The 15,789-nt window shown below is 42.9% G+C and overlaps 1 protein-coding gene across 1 annotated transcript in view; it reads left to right on the top strand.

Annotated features, from left to right (window-relative positions):
- Positions 1 to 1,793: 1,793 nt before the first annotated feature.
- Positions 1,794 to 15,789, top strand: part of LOC112256660 (ryanodine receptor 3) — a 162,539-nt gene continuing 148,543 nt past the window's right edge. Inside the window, exon 1 of the mRNA XM_024430062.2 lies at positions 1,794 to 2,195. Within this exon, the coding sequence (XP_024285830.1) occupies positions 2,148 to 2,195 (48 nt within the window). The 5' untranslated portion in view covers positions 1,794 to 2,147. The remainder of the gene's footprint in view (positions 2,196 to 15,789) is intronic.

Here is a 15,789-nt window from a genome sequence, read left to right as displayed (position 1 = left end):
CTGTTAGACAAGTAACTATTTATCCACATTATAGCAGGAGGTGTTTTTCTAGCAGCAGACTATGATCTATAATGTCAAAAGCTGCACTGAAGTCTAACAAGAAAGCCCCCACAATCATTTTATCTTCAATGTCTCAGCCAATCATCAATCATTTGTGTAAGTGCTGTGCTTGTTGAGTGTCCTTCCCTATAAGTCTGTTGTCAATTTGTTTACTGTGAAATAGCATTGTATCTGGTCAAACACCATTTTTTACAGAAGATTACTAAGGGTTGGAAACAGGCTGATTGGTTGCATATTTGAGACAAAAAGGGGGTATTTACTATTCTTGGGTAGCGGAATGACTTTAGCTTCCCTCCAGGTCTGAGGGCACACACTTTCTAGTAGGCTTAAATTGAAGATGTGGCAATATCATCCGCCATTATCCTCAGTAATTTTCCATCCAGATTGTCAGACCCCAATGGCTTGTCATTGTTGATTGACAACAATGTTTTTTTTCACCTCTTCCATGCTGACTTTACGGAATTCAAAAGTACAATTCTTGTTTTTTCATAATTTTGTCAGATATACTTGGATGTGTAGTGTCAGCGTTTCTTGCTGGCATGTCATATGTCATTTGCTTATCTTGCCAATGAAAAAGTCATTAATAAAGTAGTTGGCAATGTCAGTGGGTTCTGTGACGAATGAGCCATCTGATTCAATGAATGATGGAGCTGAGTTATCCTTTTTTCCCAAAATGTCATTTAAGATTCTCCAAAGCTTTTTACTATCATTCTTTATGTAATTTATTTTTGTTTCATGGTATAGTTTCTTTTTCTTTAGTAACATGATTTCTTAATTTTCAGTCCATTTGCCAATCAGTTGGGCTGCTAGACTTGACTTTTGCCATACCTTTTGCCTCATCCCTCTCAACCATACCATTTTTCAATTCCTCATCAAGCCAAGGGGATTTATCAGTTTTTACAGTAATTTTTTTTAATGGGCGCATGCTTATTACTAACTGGAATAAGCAATTTCCTAAATGTGTCAAGTGCAGCGTCTGGTTGCTCCTCATTACGCACCACAGACCAGCAAATATTCTTTACATCATCGACATATGAATCACTATAAAACTTATTCTATGACCTCTTAAACACTATATTAGGCCCAGCCTTTGGAACTGGTTTTCCTAGATATGGCTACTATACTGTGATCACCACATCCTATGGATTTGGATACTGCTTTAAAGCAAATTTCTGCAGCATTAGTAAAGATGTGATCAATACATGTTGATGGTTTCATTCCTGTGCTCTTTGTAAATACCCTGGTAGGTTGACTGACAACCTGAACCAGGTTGCAGGCACTGGTTACAGTTTGACATGTTTTCTTGAGTGGACAGCTTGATGATAGCCAGTCTATATTTAAGTCTCCCATAAAATATACTTCTCTGGTGATATCGCATACATTATCAAGCATTTCACACATATTATCCGGATACTGACTGTTAGCACTTGGTGGTCTATATCAGCTTCCCACCAGAATGGGTTTAAGGTGAGGCAGATGGACCTGTAGCCATATTACTTCAACGGTATTTAACATGAGATCCTATCTAAAGCTTTACATGAATGTGGTTCTGAATATAGACCACAACACAGCGTTAGATAACGTTTTAGGCCTATTAATTGAAAACATGTATATAGGCTATGTACTGTTAGATATATCTATTCGACGCGCCTAAACAATTAAGAATAATATCACTGAATACATCACCAAAGGAAAAGCAACTATTGCGCGCTGTTGTGCGGCTGTTGTATGGCGAGGGAATTTTGAAAGCTCACGCTTTACTGTTTGTATTAATAAGATCCACTGCTGACGTCGAAGATAAAGACCCGACTGCCGTATTTTGACTGCAAGACTATGCTTCACATTCCAGCCCCGCTCTCATTTGTTCCAGCCTATACCAACGCTCACACGCTCTCTCGGGAACGGTTGGCATTGGCAGTGAGCGAGCGGGCATGAGTGACAGTCTGCAGTAGTTCGCTCGGGCTCCCAACCTCATATATCGTTTTAGATTAGCTATATGCTAATATCGATTAGAGAGAAGAGTAGCAGCGCGGTGCTGCGAGCCGACAGTGGAGGCTACCCGAGTCTGAGCAGGCTCCTCAACAGCCATGGCTGAAGGTGGTGAAGGGGAAGATGAAATTCAGTTCTTGAGAACTGTAAGTAGCCCAATGTCCTTTCGCTAATTTGTGTGGCAACCTGCCTCCTGTGTGCATTTCCAGTGTTGTATCCCATGCATGTCTATTTAATAGCCTACTGCAGATTATGCTTTACATAGCCAGATGGTTATAGGCTACATCTTGATTATGAAATATTTATATAATGTAGCCAATAGGTCTAATTCAGAGTACACTGCCTCCTGAACGTGAGCGCTTTTTGGGTAGCCCTCGATAACCTGCTCCTTCGTAAAACCGGTTGTCTCAGTAGCCTACGTTTTGCTGTCAATGAATGCAATGGAATGCCGGAATGCCTAACCTTGTACTACTCCTTCCAGATAATAAGACAACTCCTGTCTCACTTTCAGCCCACAACACTACTGCTTTGTTGTTGTTGATTGCTAACTAGTACGTTTCCCTTTTCCAGGTGTAGCAATGTTGTCTACACTATAGTTAAAGTTAACCTTTTGCATGTCTAGTTATTATTCTTAACCTCAAATTCTGAATATGGTGTCTACCCAGGTAGATGTAGAGGCAATCAATTCTGAATATGGAGTCTACCCGGCAGATGAAGAGGCAGTAAGCAAAATGAAAAGCAATAGCCTAATGTAGGCCTAATATTGTTATGGTGATTTACTGTGATAGATGAGGCATTTGCAGTGGTCACTGACAGCACTTAGTTCTGGGTGCTCTTGCAGGGCTCTGCGTTCAAAATAAGGCATGTTAATTATCGGATGACAACAATGATTTGGGCAGTGGGCTTCCTCAGTTCTGATTAACCATGCTGTCAAGCTTACAGCACATAAACCCGGCTCATAATATTGGCTGGAATGGAGTGAATGGAATGGTATCAAACACATGGAAACCATGTTTGATGTGTTCAATACCATTCCATTGATTCCGTTCCAGCCATTACCATGAGCCCGTCTTTCCCAATTAAGGTGCCACCAACCTCCTGTGAGATAATGTGCTCCTATACTAATGAAAGTAGGGGTTGTAACTTGAGGAAGAATGGCTCAGAGGAGCACCTCCCCTTATGGTCTACACTACTTACTACTACTCATCTTTTGGCATAGCAAGTTATGCTAGAAAACATAGCTTTATCTACAAAGTTGAGGCTAATATGAAACCAAAACGAAAACCCACCTATTAAAGCATAAGCAAGCTCTTCTTAGTGATGATGTTGATGACCATGCTGACTTTGTCACTACAACTACAGGAAAAGACATTTGAGAAATATCTGGGCTAAAAATACCCCACAGGTAGGTGAAGGATATGAGGGCTGGAGGCGTTCCAGACTTTTGGACACCGGGAGGTGTTTGGTGGTTGCACATATCACAGTCAGTGGGGGTTTTCATTGGTTTTCCTTTATCAAGTTGCCTTCAGTGGGAGAATTTTATTAATTATTCACCATACTGTTGGAGGGTGAGGAAGGTTGGCTGTTATACTATGAAACCATAGACTTACATTTCTTTCTTCTCATTCAAAGGCATATTTAAACACCCAGTGGAAATTATGTTCAATGCAGTGGCATATTAAAGTAGATGAATGCAGAAGTGGAGAGTCTATTTACAACCCAAGAAGAGCTTAGTGATTCTACTTCTGTGCAGCTAACGTGTAAAAGTGTGGAACTTGGCAGACGCTAGACGTCCTTCCTCAATGACAACGTGTGAGACATCTTTGACCTCATCAGCTGCTTCAGGGCTGAAATCCTAAAAATGCATTTCAGTTCCTATCTCATCCTTCTCCTGCACAGATAGTAGCCTACTCCCACACATTCCCAGAAGACAAGTGTCAGTTATGGAGCACCATTAACTGTGTGAAGTGACAAAGAGCTAAGAGGACATTGAGGAAAGAGAAGCTGAGCGAAAGATACACCCTGCTATCTTGCTGTTAAGAGACTTACTTGGACATTAGCAGTGGGCTTAGTAAGTCCATGTTTGCATTGCTCTGGAAGCCTCCTGTATTCCCAGAAATGACAGTGGGTGGGGTTTAAAATGTTTCCCTGAAAAGCTGATGCTTCCAATGCTCCGCAGGTCCCCATCCCTTGTTACCACTACATGCAGAGGTTGTTACATCATTATGCACACCGCCCCAAACAGTGCTGACATTTCAGCACTATTACTGCTTGGAGGGCTAGCACCTAAATGCCAGACAGCAGTCTGCACCTGTGATCTATACAGTAAAAACAATGGACATAAGTTCTGGAGTTGGCCCTTTGGGTTTTGCTATCTGTGCTAAAATTATTTTTCTTAGCCTATCAAATTTGCCATGGCTGGTCCCACCACAGTTGTCCTCTTTGGCAAAGTTCAAATGTGACACTTTGAGTTGTGAAGGCACTGCTTCTTTAAGAAACTTAGCAGCTTGTTGCATCCTTCCGCAAGGGGCAGCAGCTGACTGGATGGGATGGGGATGGGGCCTATGTGCGGAGGCAGCGCGGTGTGTATGTGTGGTGCTGCTACAGAGTCAGGCTGCACCAGACATGCCACAGCAGAGCAGAGTGCAGAAATGATTAATCAGGCCAGGGTGCAGCTGAGCTGGTTTTGACTCTATTCTCTATACTGTTGCCAACACATTTAAGAACACACACACACACACACACACACACACACACACACACACACACACACACACACACACACACACACACACAGAGTCTGACTGATCTTGCCCTTGGATGAATATTCCCATTTAGCAGTGAACAGGCAGCATGTTTTCCCCATACATCCACAATGCAGCATGTTTTCCCCGTACATCCACAATGCAGCATGTTTTCCCCGTACATCCACAATGCAGCATGTTTTCCCCGTACATCCACAATGCAGCATGTTTTCCCCGTACATCCACAATGCAGCATGTTTTCCCCGTACATCCACAATGCAGCATGTTTTCCCCGTACATCAACATACTGTCTTTTACTGTAGCAGAAGAACTTAATAAAGCGGTGCACAAACGGACTTTTCTCTAGTAACAACTAAACAAAGTAATTTCCCCTGAGAGAGCAGAGGAATTAGCCTCTGGCGGCCTGCTCATCTAAAGCCATTCCAGAGAGAGGATTTCTCAGCCATGGGTAATTTGATGCTGCGGGAAGAGGAACAGCTCTTATTGTGAGCTCCAAGACTCACAGTGATCATTCTCCAATCTCTTGTTAAAGGGTGCTAGGGGGATAGGGGAGAGTATAATAAGTCTAAACATTTTACTGTAGTATGGTAGTTTTCTATTTGTAGATGTCCTGAGATGGACCAGCACCAGCATAGTGGCCTCATAAGCAAGATGATGGTACAGAGTCGTATGAATAAAATCTCAGTTTATATGGCATAATGGATCAGACTGTTATGTAAGAATTATTTAGCAAATGAACTGGAACAATAGTACGGTATGTCGCTTTTAATCCGTATCAGTAGCCTGTATGTGTGACGTGTGTGTGTGTGCCACGGTTACTTAAGTTCCAGGTCCACCAGTTCCAGAGCCATTTTTGTCTCTTTTTGTATCATTATCAAATCATTTCTGGGTAACAGTTTAAGTTCCTTACTGTGATAGTTTTCAATTAAAATTGTCAAAAATAAACATATTTTTTTAGCAAAGATACATATCCCAAGCAAGAAATTAGCTGGGAGTGGTCTGAGTGGGGAGGGGAAAACAGAAAACTAGCTGTTATTGGCAGAGAGATTTGGAAGTGTCTTTCTTATTGGTCATTTAACTAATTTACCACCTGTGATGTCACCAGGCAGGCCAAAACTCCATCCCACCAAACAAGTATTATTCCAACCCCATAGTGTGGAAATATATATAAATCACAGGAGTTCAAGTTTCTGACTGCACTGGTCCTTTAACACCCATGGGCTCTAACAGGGAGCTGATCTCTGGAGGGATGGAACAGTCTGCAGTGGGAAACAAGCCGTTGGCTTCCTCTCATCTCGTCCTCAGTTAGTTTGTCTGTTTGATTGTGCTGTAGTTCTGACTGGGGGCCTCTGATTTGTACATGCACCACGCTGCATGGGACCTGATCCACACATCTGATTACTAAGGAATAGAGATGGGCTGGGGCCACACCCCCCCTCCTCTGGAAGACCCCCTGCTGGGTGAAAATCAACGTCTTTGGCTCCATAAGCAGGTAGTGGGGGAGTGGTGGCAGCCGTGAAAAGGGCAGCATGTGAGTGTGACTAATGTGCTATGGCAGTGTTTGGACTGTTAGGTTTTATGTGGAGGGACTGTCTGACCTGGCGTACCAACCAGCTGTCAGCACATTCAGAGAGACAGGCATAATGAACCATCACTGCCCCCCTCCTAACACAAAAACAACTCCAGGTAAGCTGACTTGGCACCAACACCAAGCAGACGCTGGTGTTTAACGTCTGGCTAGTGAGTGTATTCTTTAATGGCTGCAGTGCTGGAGGTGAGCGCTTCTCTCAGTGAAATGCTTACTTACGGGCCTTTTTCCAACAATGCAGAGTTAAAGATAAAACAAATAGAAATAGTGACATGAGGAACAAGTACAGTGAATAATGAATAACAATAATGAGTCAAAATAACATGGCTATATAGAAGTTCCAGTACCAAGTCGATGTGCAGGGGTACGAGGTAATTGAGGTAGCTACAGTATGTACATATAGGTAGGGTTACAGTGACTAGGCAACAGGATAGGGGGGGTAGAAGATAGCCCGATTTGGTAAAAGACCAAGTCCACATTATGGCAATAACAGTACAAATAAGCAAAGAGAAATGACAGTCCATCACTACTTTAAGACATGAAGATCAGTCAATACGGAAAATATCAAGAACTTTGAATGTTTCTTCAAGTGCAGGTCGTAAAAACGAATAAGCGCTATGATAAAATGATAAAACTGGATCCAATGAGGACCGCCACAGGAATGGAAGACCCCGAGTTACCTCTGCTGCAGAGGATAAGTTCATTAGTCACCAGTCTCAGAAATTGGTGCCCAAATAAATGCTTTTAAAAAAATGTATCCATTATTTTACCAGGTAAGTTGACTGAGAACACATTCTCATTTCCAGCAGTGACCTGGGGAATAGTTACTGGGGAGAAATGAGCCAATTGTAAACTGGGGATTATTAGGTGACCGTGATAGTTTGAGGGCCAGATTGGGAATTTAGCCAGGACACAGGGGTTAACACCCTTACTCTTACAATAAGTGCCATGGGATCTTCAATGACCTCAGAGAGTCAGGACACCTGTTTAACATCCCATCCAAAAGACAGCACCCTACACAGGGAAATGTCCCCAATCACTGCCCTGTGGCATTGGGATATTTTTTAGACCAGAGGAAAGAGTGTCTCCTATTGGCCCTCCAACACCACTTCCAGCAGCATCTGGTCTCCCATCCAGGAACTGACCAGGACCAACCCTACTTAGCTTCAGAAACAAGCCAGCAGTGGTATGCAGGGTGGTATGCTGCTGGCATGAACTTCAAATAGTTCAAGTAACAGACACATCTCAACATCAACTGTTCAGAGGACTCAGGCCTTCATGGTCAAATTGATGCAAAGAAACCACTACTAAAAGACACCAATAAGAAGAAGAGACTTGCTTGGGCCAAGCAACACGAGCAATGGACATTAGATCGGTGGGAATGTGTACTTTGGTCTGGAGTCCAAATTTGAGATTTTTGGTTCCATCCGCCGTGTCTTTTTCAGACGCGGTGTGGGTGAATGGATGACTTCCGCATGTGTATTTCCTACCGTAAAGCATGGAGGAGGACCTGTTATGGTGTGGGGGTTAATTGCTGGTGACACTGTCTGTGATTTATTTAGAATTCAAGGCACACTTAACCAGCATGGATACTACAGCATTCTGCAGCGATACGCCATCCCATGTGGATTGGGCTTAGTGGGACTATCATTTGTTTTTCAACAGGACAATGACCCAACACACCTCCAGGCTATGTAAGGGCTATTTGACCAAGAAGGAGAGTGATGGAGTGCTGCATCAGATGACCTGGCCTCCACAATCCCCCGACCTCAACCAAATTGAGATGGTTTGGGATGAGTTGGACCGCAGAGTGAAGGAAAAGCAGCCAACATGTGCTCAGCATATGTGGGAACGCCTTCAAGACTGTTGGAAAAGCATTCCAGGTGAAGTTGGTTGAGAGAATGTCAAGAGTGTGCAAAGCTGTCATCAAGGCAAAGGGTGGCTCTTTGAACAATCTCAAATATAAAATATATTTTGATTTGTTTAACACTTTTTTGGTTACTACATGATTCCATATGTGTTATGTCTTCACTATTATTCTACAATGTAGAAAATAGTACAAATAAAGAGAAACCCTTGAATGACTAGGTGTTCTAAAACTTTTGACCGGTAGTGTGTGTGTGTGTGTGTGTGTGTGTGTGTGTGGCGTCAGTATGCATGTGTGTGTGTGTGTGTGTGTGTTTTGTCTGTGGGCATATATTGTGTGTGTGTGTGTGTGTTTGGGTGTTAGTTTAAGTATGTGTGGGTAGAGTCCAGTGTGTGAGCATGGTCAGTGCTATTTAGGAGTCTTGATTAGCAGTGTCATGGCTTGGGAGTAGAAGCTGTTCAGGGTCCTGTTGGTTCCTGACCTGGTGCACTGGTAGCGCGTGATGTGCGGTAGTAAAGAAAACAGTCTATGGCTTGGGTGGCTGGAGTCTTTGATAATTTTTGTGGTCTTCCTCTGACACCGCCTGGTGTAGTCCTGGATGCCAGGGAGCTCGGCCCCAGTGATGTACTGGGCCGTATTTAACCACCCTCTGTAGCGCCTTGCGGTTGAGTGCCTTGCAGTTGTCATACCAAGCGGTGATGCAGCCAAGATGTTCTCAATGGTGCAGCTGTAGAACTTTTTGAGGATCTGAGGGCCCATGCTAAGTCTTTTCAGCCTCCTGTTGTGCCCCTTTTCACAACTGTGTGGGTATGTGTAGACCATGTTAATTCCTGGTGTTGGAGTTGTGCGCGACCACACAGCCGTGGGTGAACAGGGAGTACAGGAGGGAACTAAGCACACACCCCTGATGGGCACCCGTGTTGATGGTCAGCAATGGTGGATATGTTGTTGCCTACTCTCACCCGTCACGAAATCCAGGATCCAGTTTCAGAAGGTGTTCAATCCCAGGGTCCTGAGCTTAGTATGAGCTTGGAGGAAACAATGATGTTGAACGCTGAGCTGTAGTCAATGAACAGTATTCTTACATAGGTATTGCTTTTGTCCAGGTGGGAGAGAGCAGTATGGAGTGCGATAGAGCTGGCGTTATCTGTGGAATTGTTGGGGTGGTATGTGAATTGGATTGGATCCAGGGTATCTAGGATGATGGTGTTGATGTGAGCCATGACCAGCATTTCATGGTTATAGATGTGAGTGCTACGGGGTGATAGTTATTTAGACAGGTTACCTTGGTGTTTTTGGGCACGGGGACTATGGTGGTCTGCTTGAAACACGTTGTTATTACGGACCGGGTCAGGTTGAAAATGTCAATGAAGAGGAGGCCATTTCAAGCTTTTTGAAGTCAATAGTTGTTTGGATCAAATGACCCTTGCTCGAATCCAGGCTGTATCACAACCAGCTGTGATTGGGAGTTCCATAGGGTGGCGCACAATTGGCCCAGCGACGTCGGGGTTTTGCCGGTTAAGGCCGTCATTGTAAAGAAGAATTTGTTCTTAACTGACTTGCCTAGTTAAATAAAGGTTTTTTTAAAATTAAAAATTAAAATGTGGGTGGCGGCATGGGGAAAGGCTCCCTCACTGGGCCAGAGGATATCAAAGGTGCCCTTAAATTTGAAATTTGTCATTTAGCAGACACTCTTATCCAAAGCGACTTACAGGAGCAAGTAGGGTTAAGTGCCTTGCTCAAGGGCACATTGACAGTTTTCATTAAGTTGGCTTGGGGATTCAAAGCAGCGACCTTTCGGTTATTGGCCCAACATGCATAAACACTAGGCTACCTGCCACCCTTGATGCACTTTTCCTGGGCAGTGCTCACTAGCTAGTGTGTACTCTGTGTCAGTAAGGATCCTCAGCCCTCATCACCTTTTAATGAGAGTGGTTTGATCTGGAAACGCATTGTCACCTTCCAATGTCATTGAAATCACCCATGTGGAGTTCTGCAGTTAAATTATGTTAATATCCTTTATGATCTTGTTTAATGAATCCAGATCATTTGGATGGTTACTTTACAAATGAATGTAATGTACAATTCAAGTTCAAGGTTCATGTTTGTGTAAAATTGCATTCAATGCCATCTAGAGTTCCATATTAGTGTTGTCTTTTCGCAAGCTTTCTGCATAATTATTTCGAAATGACCATGTGATTTGTATTCTGTTGAACAAATCATCCCTGACTTTTTAAAATTGATATCTGGTTGCTCTTTTCTCCAGAAAGTGCTTGTCATGCAGGTGCTATTTCTCTCTGCTGCAATTAAGCATAGATTTTCTAACCTACACTGAATGTGAAAAAAAATTGAAACACCTCTTTCAATGACAGACTGACCAGGTGAATCCAGATGAAAGCTATGATCCCCTATTGATGTCATCTGTTAAATCCACTTCAATCAGTGTAGATGAATGGAAGGAGACATGTTAAAGAAGGATTTTAAAGTCTTGAGACAATTGAGAGACAGTCTGCCATTCAGAGGGTGAATGAACAAGACAACATCTTTTAAGTGCCTTTGAACGGGGTATGTTAGTAGGTGCCAGGCGCACCGGTTTGAATGTGTCAAGAACTGCAACGTTGCTGGGTTTTTCACGCGCAACAGTTTCCTGTGTGTATCAAGAATGGTCCACCACCCAAAGGACATCCAGCCAACGTGACACAACTGTGGGAAGCATTGGAGTCAACATGGGTCAGCATCGCTGTGGAACGCTTTTGACACCTTGTAGAGTCCATGCCCAGATGAATTGAGGGTGTTCTGAGAGCAAAATGGGTGCAACTCAATATTAGGAAGGTGTTCCTAATGTTTTGTACACTGTGTATATCCATATTACCATATTGATTTCCCCTATTTCCCCATTACTATTTACACGTTTCCTAAAAGTCATTAAGCATTTTTTCAATGGTGCACATTTAGAAAGAACTTGTAGAAACAGTGGAGGGGTGGAAGCAGTGTTCAGCAGAAAGCTGCTCTCCTGTGTTCCCACCGGGTGGAAGGAGACAGACAGATAAGATAGCCTACAAAGGGAATTAAGCCAGCAGCAGAGCCAGAGATGGCCCTGTGAAAGGTAGCTGTAATTAGCTATTGATCCAGCCACCAAATGAAGAAATTTCATGATCAGTCTGAATGGTATGCAGTTAGCAAGCCTGATTGATTTGTGTTTCAGAGCATGAATATTTAATCCAGGAACTAGATTTACCTGTTGTTTAGATGCAAGAGACCTTTTCTTCAGCAATAGTCTGCTAAGATGTATTTTTCTTCCTGTTAAAGGCATTTAATTTTCCTACTCCTCAGACTTGATGACATGGCTGTCAGAGACATGCTCTGCTCATTATTTACAAACTGGTATTTATCAATGTGGTTTCAGTATTTATTCTATAAAATAACTTCTTAAACAGTTCCTGAGTGGCCACTCTCAAGGTAGTTAGCCCTCAGCTAAGTTGCCCTCGAGGTAATTAGCCCCACAGCTAAGTTTCTCTCGAGGTAGTTAGCCCCACAGCTAAGTTTCTCTCGAGGTAGTTAGCCCCACAGCTAAGTTTCTCTCGAGGTAGTTAGCCCCTCAGCTAAGTTGCTCTCGAGGTAGTTAGCCCCTCAGCTAAGTTGCTCTCGAGGTAGTTAGCCCCTCAGCTAAGTTGCTCTCGAGGTAGTTAGCCCCTCAGCTAAGTTGCTCTCGAGGTAGTTAGCCCCACAGCTAAGTTGCTCTCGAGGTAGTTAGCCCCACAGCTAAGTTGCTCTCGAGGTAGTTAGCCCCACAGCTAAGTTGCTCTCGAGGTAGTTAGCCCCACAGCTAAGTTGCTCTCGAGGTAGTTAGCCCCACAGCTATGTTGCTCTCGAGGTAGTTAGCCCCACAGCTATGTTGCTCTCGAGGTAGTTAGCCCCACAGCTAAGTTGGTCCACAGGATAGTTCTGCTTATGAAGCACTGTCATCACTGAAACCAACACTCAGTCAGCACCAAGATGAATCATCTTGACCAGAAGTAAGTGATCACACTGTGTGTCTCTGTGTGTATGTGGGGAAATGTGTAAATCACTCTGATGTTTTAAAAATAATAGGATTGCTATGTAAAATTTGTAGAGGCTTATTGCAACATGGCTCGCTGCCACGGAATGTCCAGTAACACTTTCTATTATTGCTTAAGTTAATGATGGAATCCGCAGTAGGAGGAACAGCGCCACTGTCCATCCCACGGCCATTGTTATTGTTTTGTTGACGCAGCAGAGCTGGGAGTGTCGTGCACCAAGGTAAAACATTTTTGCAGTACATATGCTTCTGTTCTATCCCATGTGCAATGATGTCTGAGGGGAAAAAACTGTTTGTTGTTTGCAATAACTTCTTTGTTGTTGTAATATTGCAAACAGATGTGTCAGTTTTACCATTAAGGATTCCAGCTTTATACCCTCATTTGAAATTGTAGTGAGGTGTTACGCTGTCTAGCAGACCAAACTTTATGAAGCCACACCAGTGCTGCATGCTGTTTACTTCAGACATGTGGCAGAACCTGAATATGAGGAGTCAGACATATTGAACTTGTCAGTGAGTAATCAATCAATACAGTTCCGATCTTTCTCTGAGTTTAGCGGGATGACTGACTTGTCACTCGGGAAGATGGAGTGAACGAGGGGCGGTTCTAAAACTCACTGTTATCAGTGCTGACCGACACTACCCACCCTGTTTTGACCCCCTCCCCCTTACATCAGCATGCCTTATACACAGAACATTTCTCAATAATGTTTTGCAGTGTGCATGGTTATGCAGGACTTTTCTAGGAGGGCTTTTCTAGCAGCGCATTATCCTCCACCATCTGAGCAACCCCAAACTGCACTCATGACATTTAAAAAATGTCCCGGTTTCCACAGAAACAATGTGAGATTTTTCTATTATAGCACAGAAATAAAAGTAATTATACCACTTTGTATGCTTGGCTGTATTTCTGAATCATTCCCTCCTACATAAGCAGGACCTCTGGTATTTGTGCGATAATGATGCCTAATGTGCTGCGGTACCCAACTCCCCACTGTGCTCTTAATAAGGCTTTTAGAAGAACATTTAGTATCTGTTGTTTGTGATGCTTACTTACCCTCACAGAAATTCAACTGTCAAATTCGCATGTGAACATCAAATTTGCAGTTTCACATGTATGAAAATCCACATGCAAAAAAGTCATGTGGTGGTGAAATAGTGTTATTCTCCTAACATGTGAAACATGTTGCATTAGCAATGCTTCCACATACAGTACCAGTCAAAAGTTTGGACACCACATTCAAGGGTTTTTCTTTATTTTTACTATTTTCTACATTGTAAAATAATAGTGACATCAAAACTATGAAATAACACTATGAAATAACACATGGAATCATGTAGTAACCAAAAAAGTGTTAAACAAGTTCTTCAAAGTAACAGCTTTGCACACTCTTGACATTCTCTCAACCAACTTCACCTGGAATGCTTATCCAACAGTCTTGAAGGAGTTCCCACAAATGCTGAGCACTTGTTGGCCGCTTTTCCTTCACTCTGCGGTCCAACTCATCCCAAAGCATCTCAATTGGGTTGAGGTTGGGTGATTGTGGAGGCCAGATTATCTGATGCAGCACTCCATCTCTCTCCTTCTTGGTCAAATAGCCCTCAGACAGCCTGGAGATGTGTTGGTCATTGTCCTGTTGAAAAACAAATGATAGGCCTACTAAGCGCAAACCAGATGGGATGGCGTATCGCTGCAGAATTCTGTGGTAGCAATGCTGGTTAAGTGTGCCTTGAATTCGACCATGAAGGTCTGATTCACGCAGTCTCCTTTGAAAAGTTGATTTTGAGATGTGTGAAACATTTATTTGGGCTGCGATTTCTGAGGCTGGTAACTAATGAACTTATCCTCTGCAGCAAAGGTACTCTGGGTCTTCCTTTCCTGTGGCGGTCCTCATGAGAGCCAGTTTCATCAATAGCGCTTGATGGGTTTTGCGACTGCACTTGAAGAAACTTTAGAAGTTATTGACATTTTCCAGATTGACTGACCTTCATGTATTAAAATAACGATGGACTGTCGTTTCTCTTTGCTAATTTGAGCTGTTCTTGCCATAATATGGACTTGGTCTTTTACCAAATAGGGCTATCTTCTGTATACCACCCCTAACTTGTCACAACACAACTGATTGGCTCAAATGCATTAAGAAGGAAAGAACTTCCACAAATTAACTTTTAACAAGGCACACCTGTTAATTGAAATGCATTCCAGGTGACTACCTCACGAAACTGGCAAAGGGTAGCTATTACATGATTCCATATTTGTTATTTCATAGTTTTGATGTCTTCACAATTATTCTACAATGTTGAAAATAGTACAAATAAAGAAAAACCCTTGAATGAGTAGTGGTTCTAAAACTTTTTACCTGTAGTGTAGTTTTTTTGTAAGGGTAGTTTACTCAGCCTTGCATTGCCCAGGCCCCAGTCGAGTGCTATTTTAGAGCCCCAAATCTATAGTTCAGTCTCTAAAACATGTCTGGTCTCTTGCTGGTGTAATCGCACCTTGTCACACAATGGGCAAGGTACAGTACTACTGCACTTTACTGAACCCTACCCTTAATCTCGCTGTTTAATTGAGATACAGTATCTGCAGCATTTCTGCTGCACAGCTCTTGAGGTCTCTTGAACTACGATAATTGCTGTGTTGAGAGAACATTTTTTTCTCTCTCCCGGCTGATGTCAACCTCTGAGCCTATGACCGGTATTGACGACAAGGGTTATTCCCCACCTCCATAAAAGATTCTTGCCATTTTAACAACCTCTGCTTCTGCTTTCCAGCACCAGTGTAGACTAAGATATATTTGCCTCTTATTGGACATTGTTGTAGCAGAGTCAATGATGTGTGTTTCTGCTAGGGCAGCAAGTAGGGGACAGACCAGGAAGTGCTGAGAGCAGTGGGGAGGGATATACAGCCTGCACACTGATGAGCTTTGACATATTTGAACCTCCCCATTTACCTTATCAGGGCCCGCTCTCTCTACTCTTTACAACCTGGCACTTTTCAATGACAAGAGTGTGATTACGACCCACTGCCTTACACCTGCTTAGCAAGTAACTTCCTTGAGTCTTGAGAGAATCAATGTACTGCGGAGATAGAGAGGAAACTTTTACAACTGTTGCTCAACTCTGTGGTATAGGGATGGTGTAAGGCTTCTTCTCTCTTGATTGGGTAGGATTTCTATCTCAACTGCCTGTGTTTCTCCTCATTAACCGACAGCGGAGCTCAGGCCAAGCTGGAAGCTTGAAGTGTTACTGGGACATTAGCCGAAAGAGCTGATGGCACAGATTCCCTCTTTCAGCTCTTTATGTGCTTTTGCATGGAAATTAGACCTGCAAAAACAACAAATCGCACCGTAAGAGGTTGTAGTCTTATAAAACATTGTTAAATTGCGCCCAGATGAGACATCTTTATGTCGCTTCCTATTTTTATACTTGTTTTTTATTACTCTGCGATTCTTCACATTAT

This window comes from Oncorhynchus tshawytscha, linkage group LG08 (assembly GCF_018296145.1).
Source record: "Oncorhynchus tshawytscha isolate Ot180627B linkage group LG08, Otsh_v2.0, whole genome shotgun sequence".
Taxonomy (NCBI): Eukaryota; Metazoa; Chordata; class Actinopteri; order Salmoniformes; family Salmonidae; genus Oncorhynchus; species Oncorhynchus tshawytscha.
Note: the sequence above shows the minus strand (reverse complement) of the source record. Positions and strands in the feature narration are given on the sequence as shown.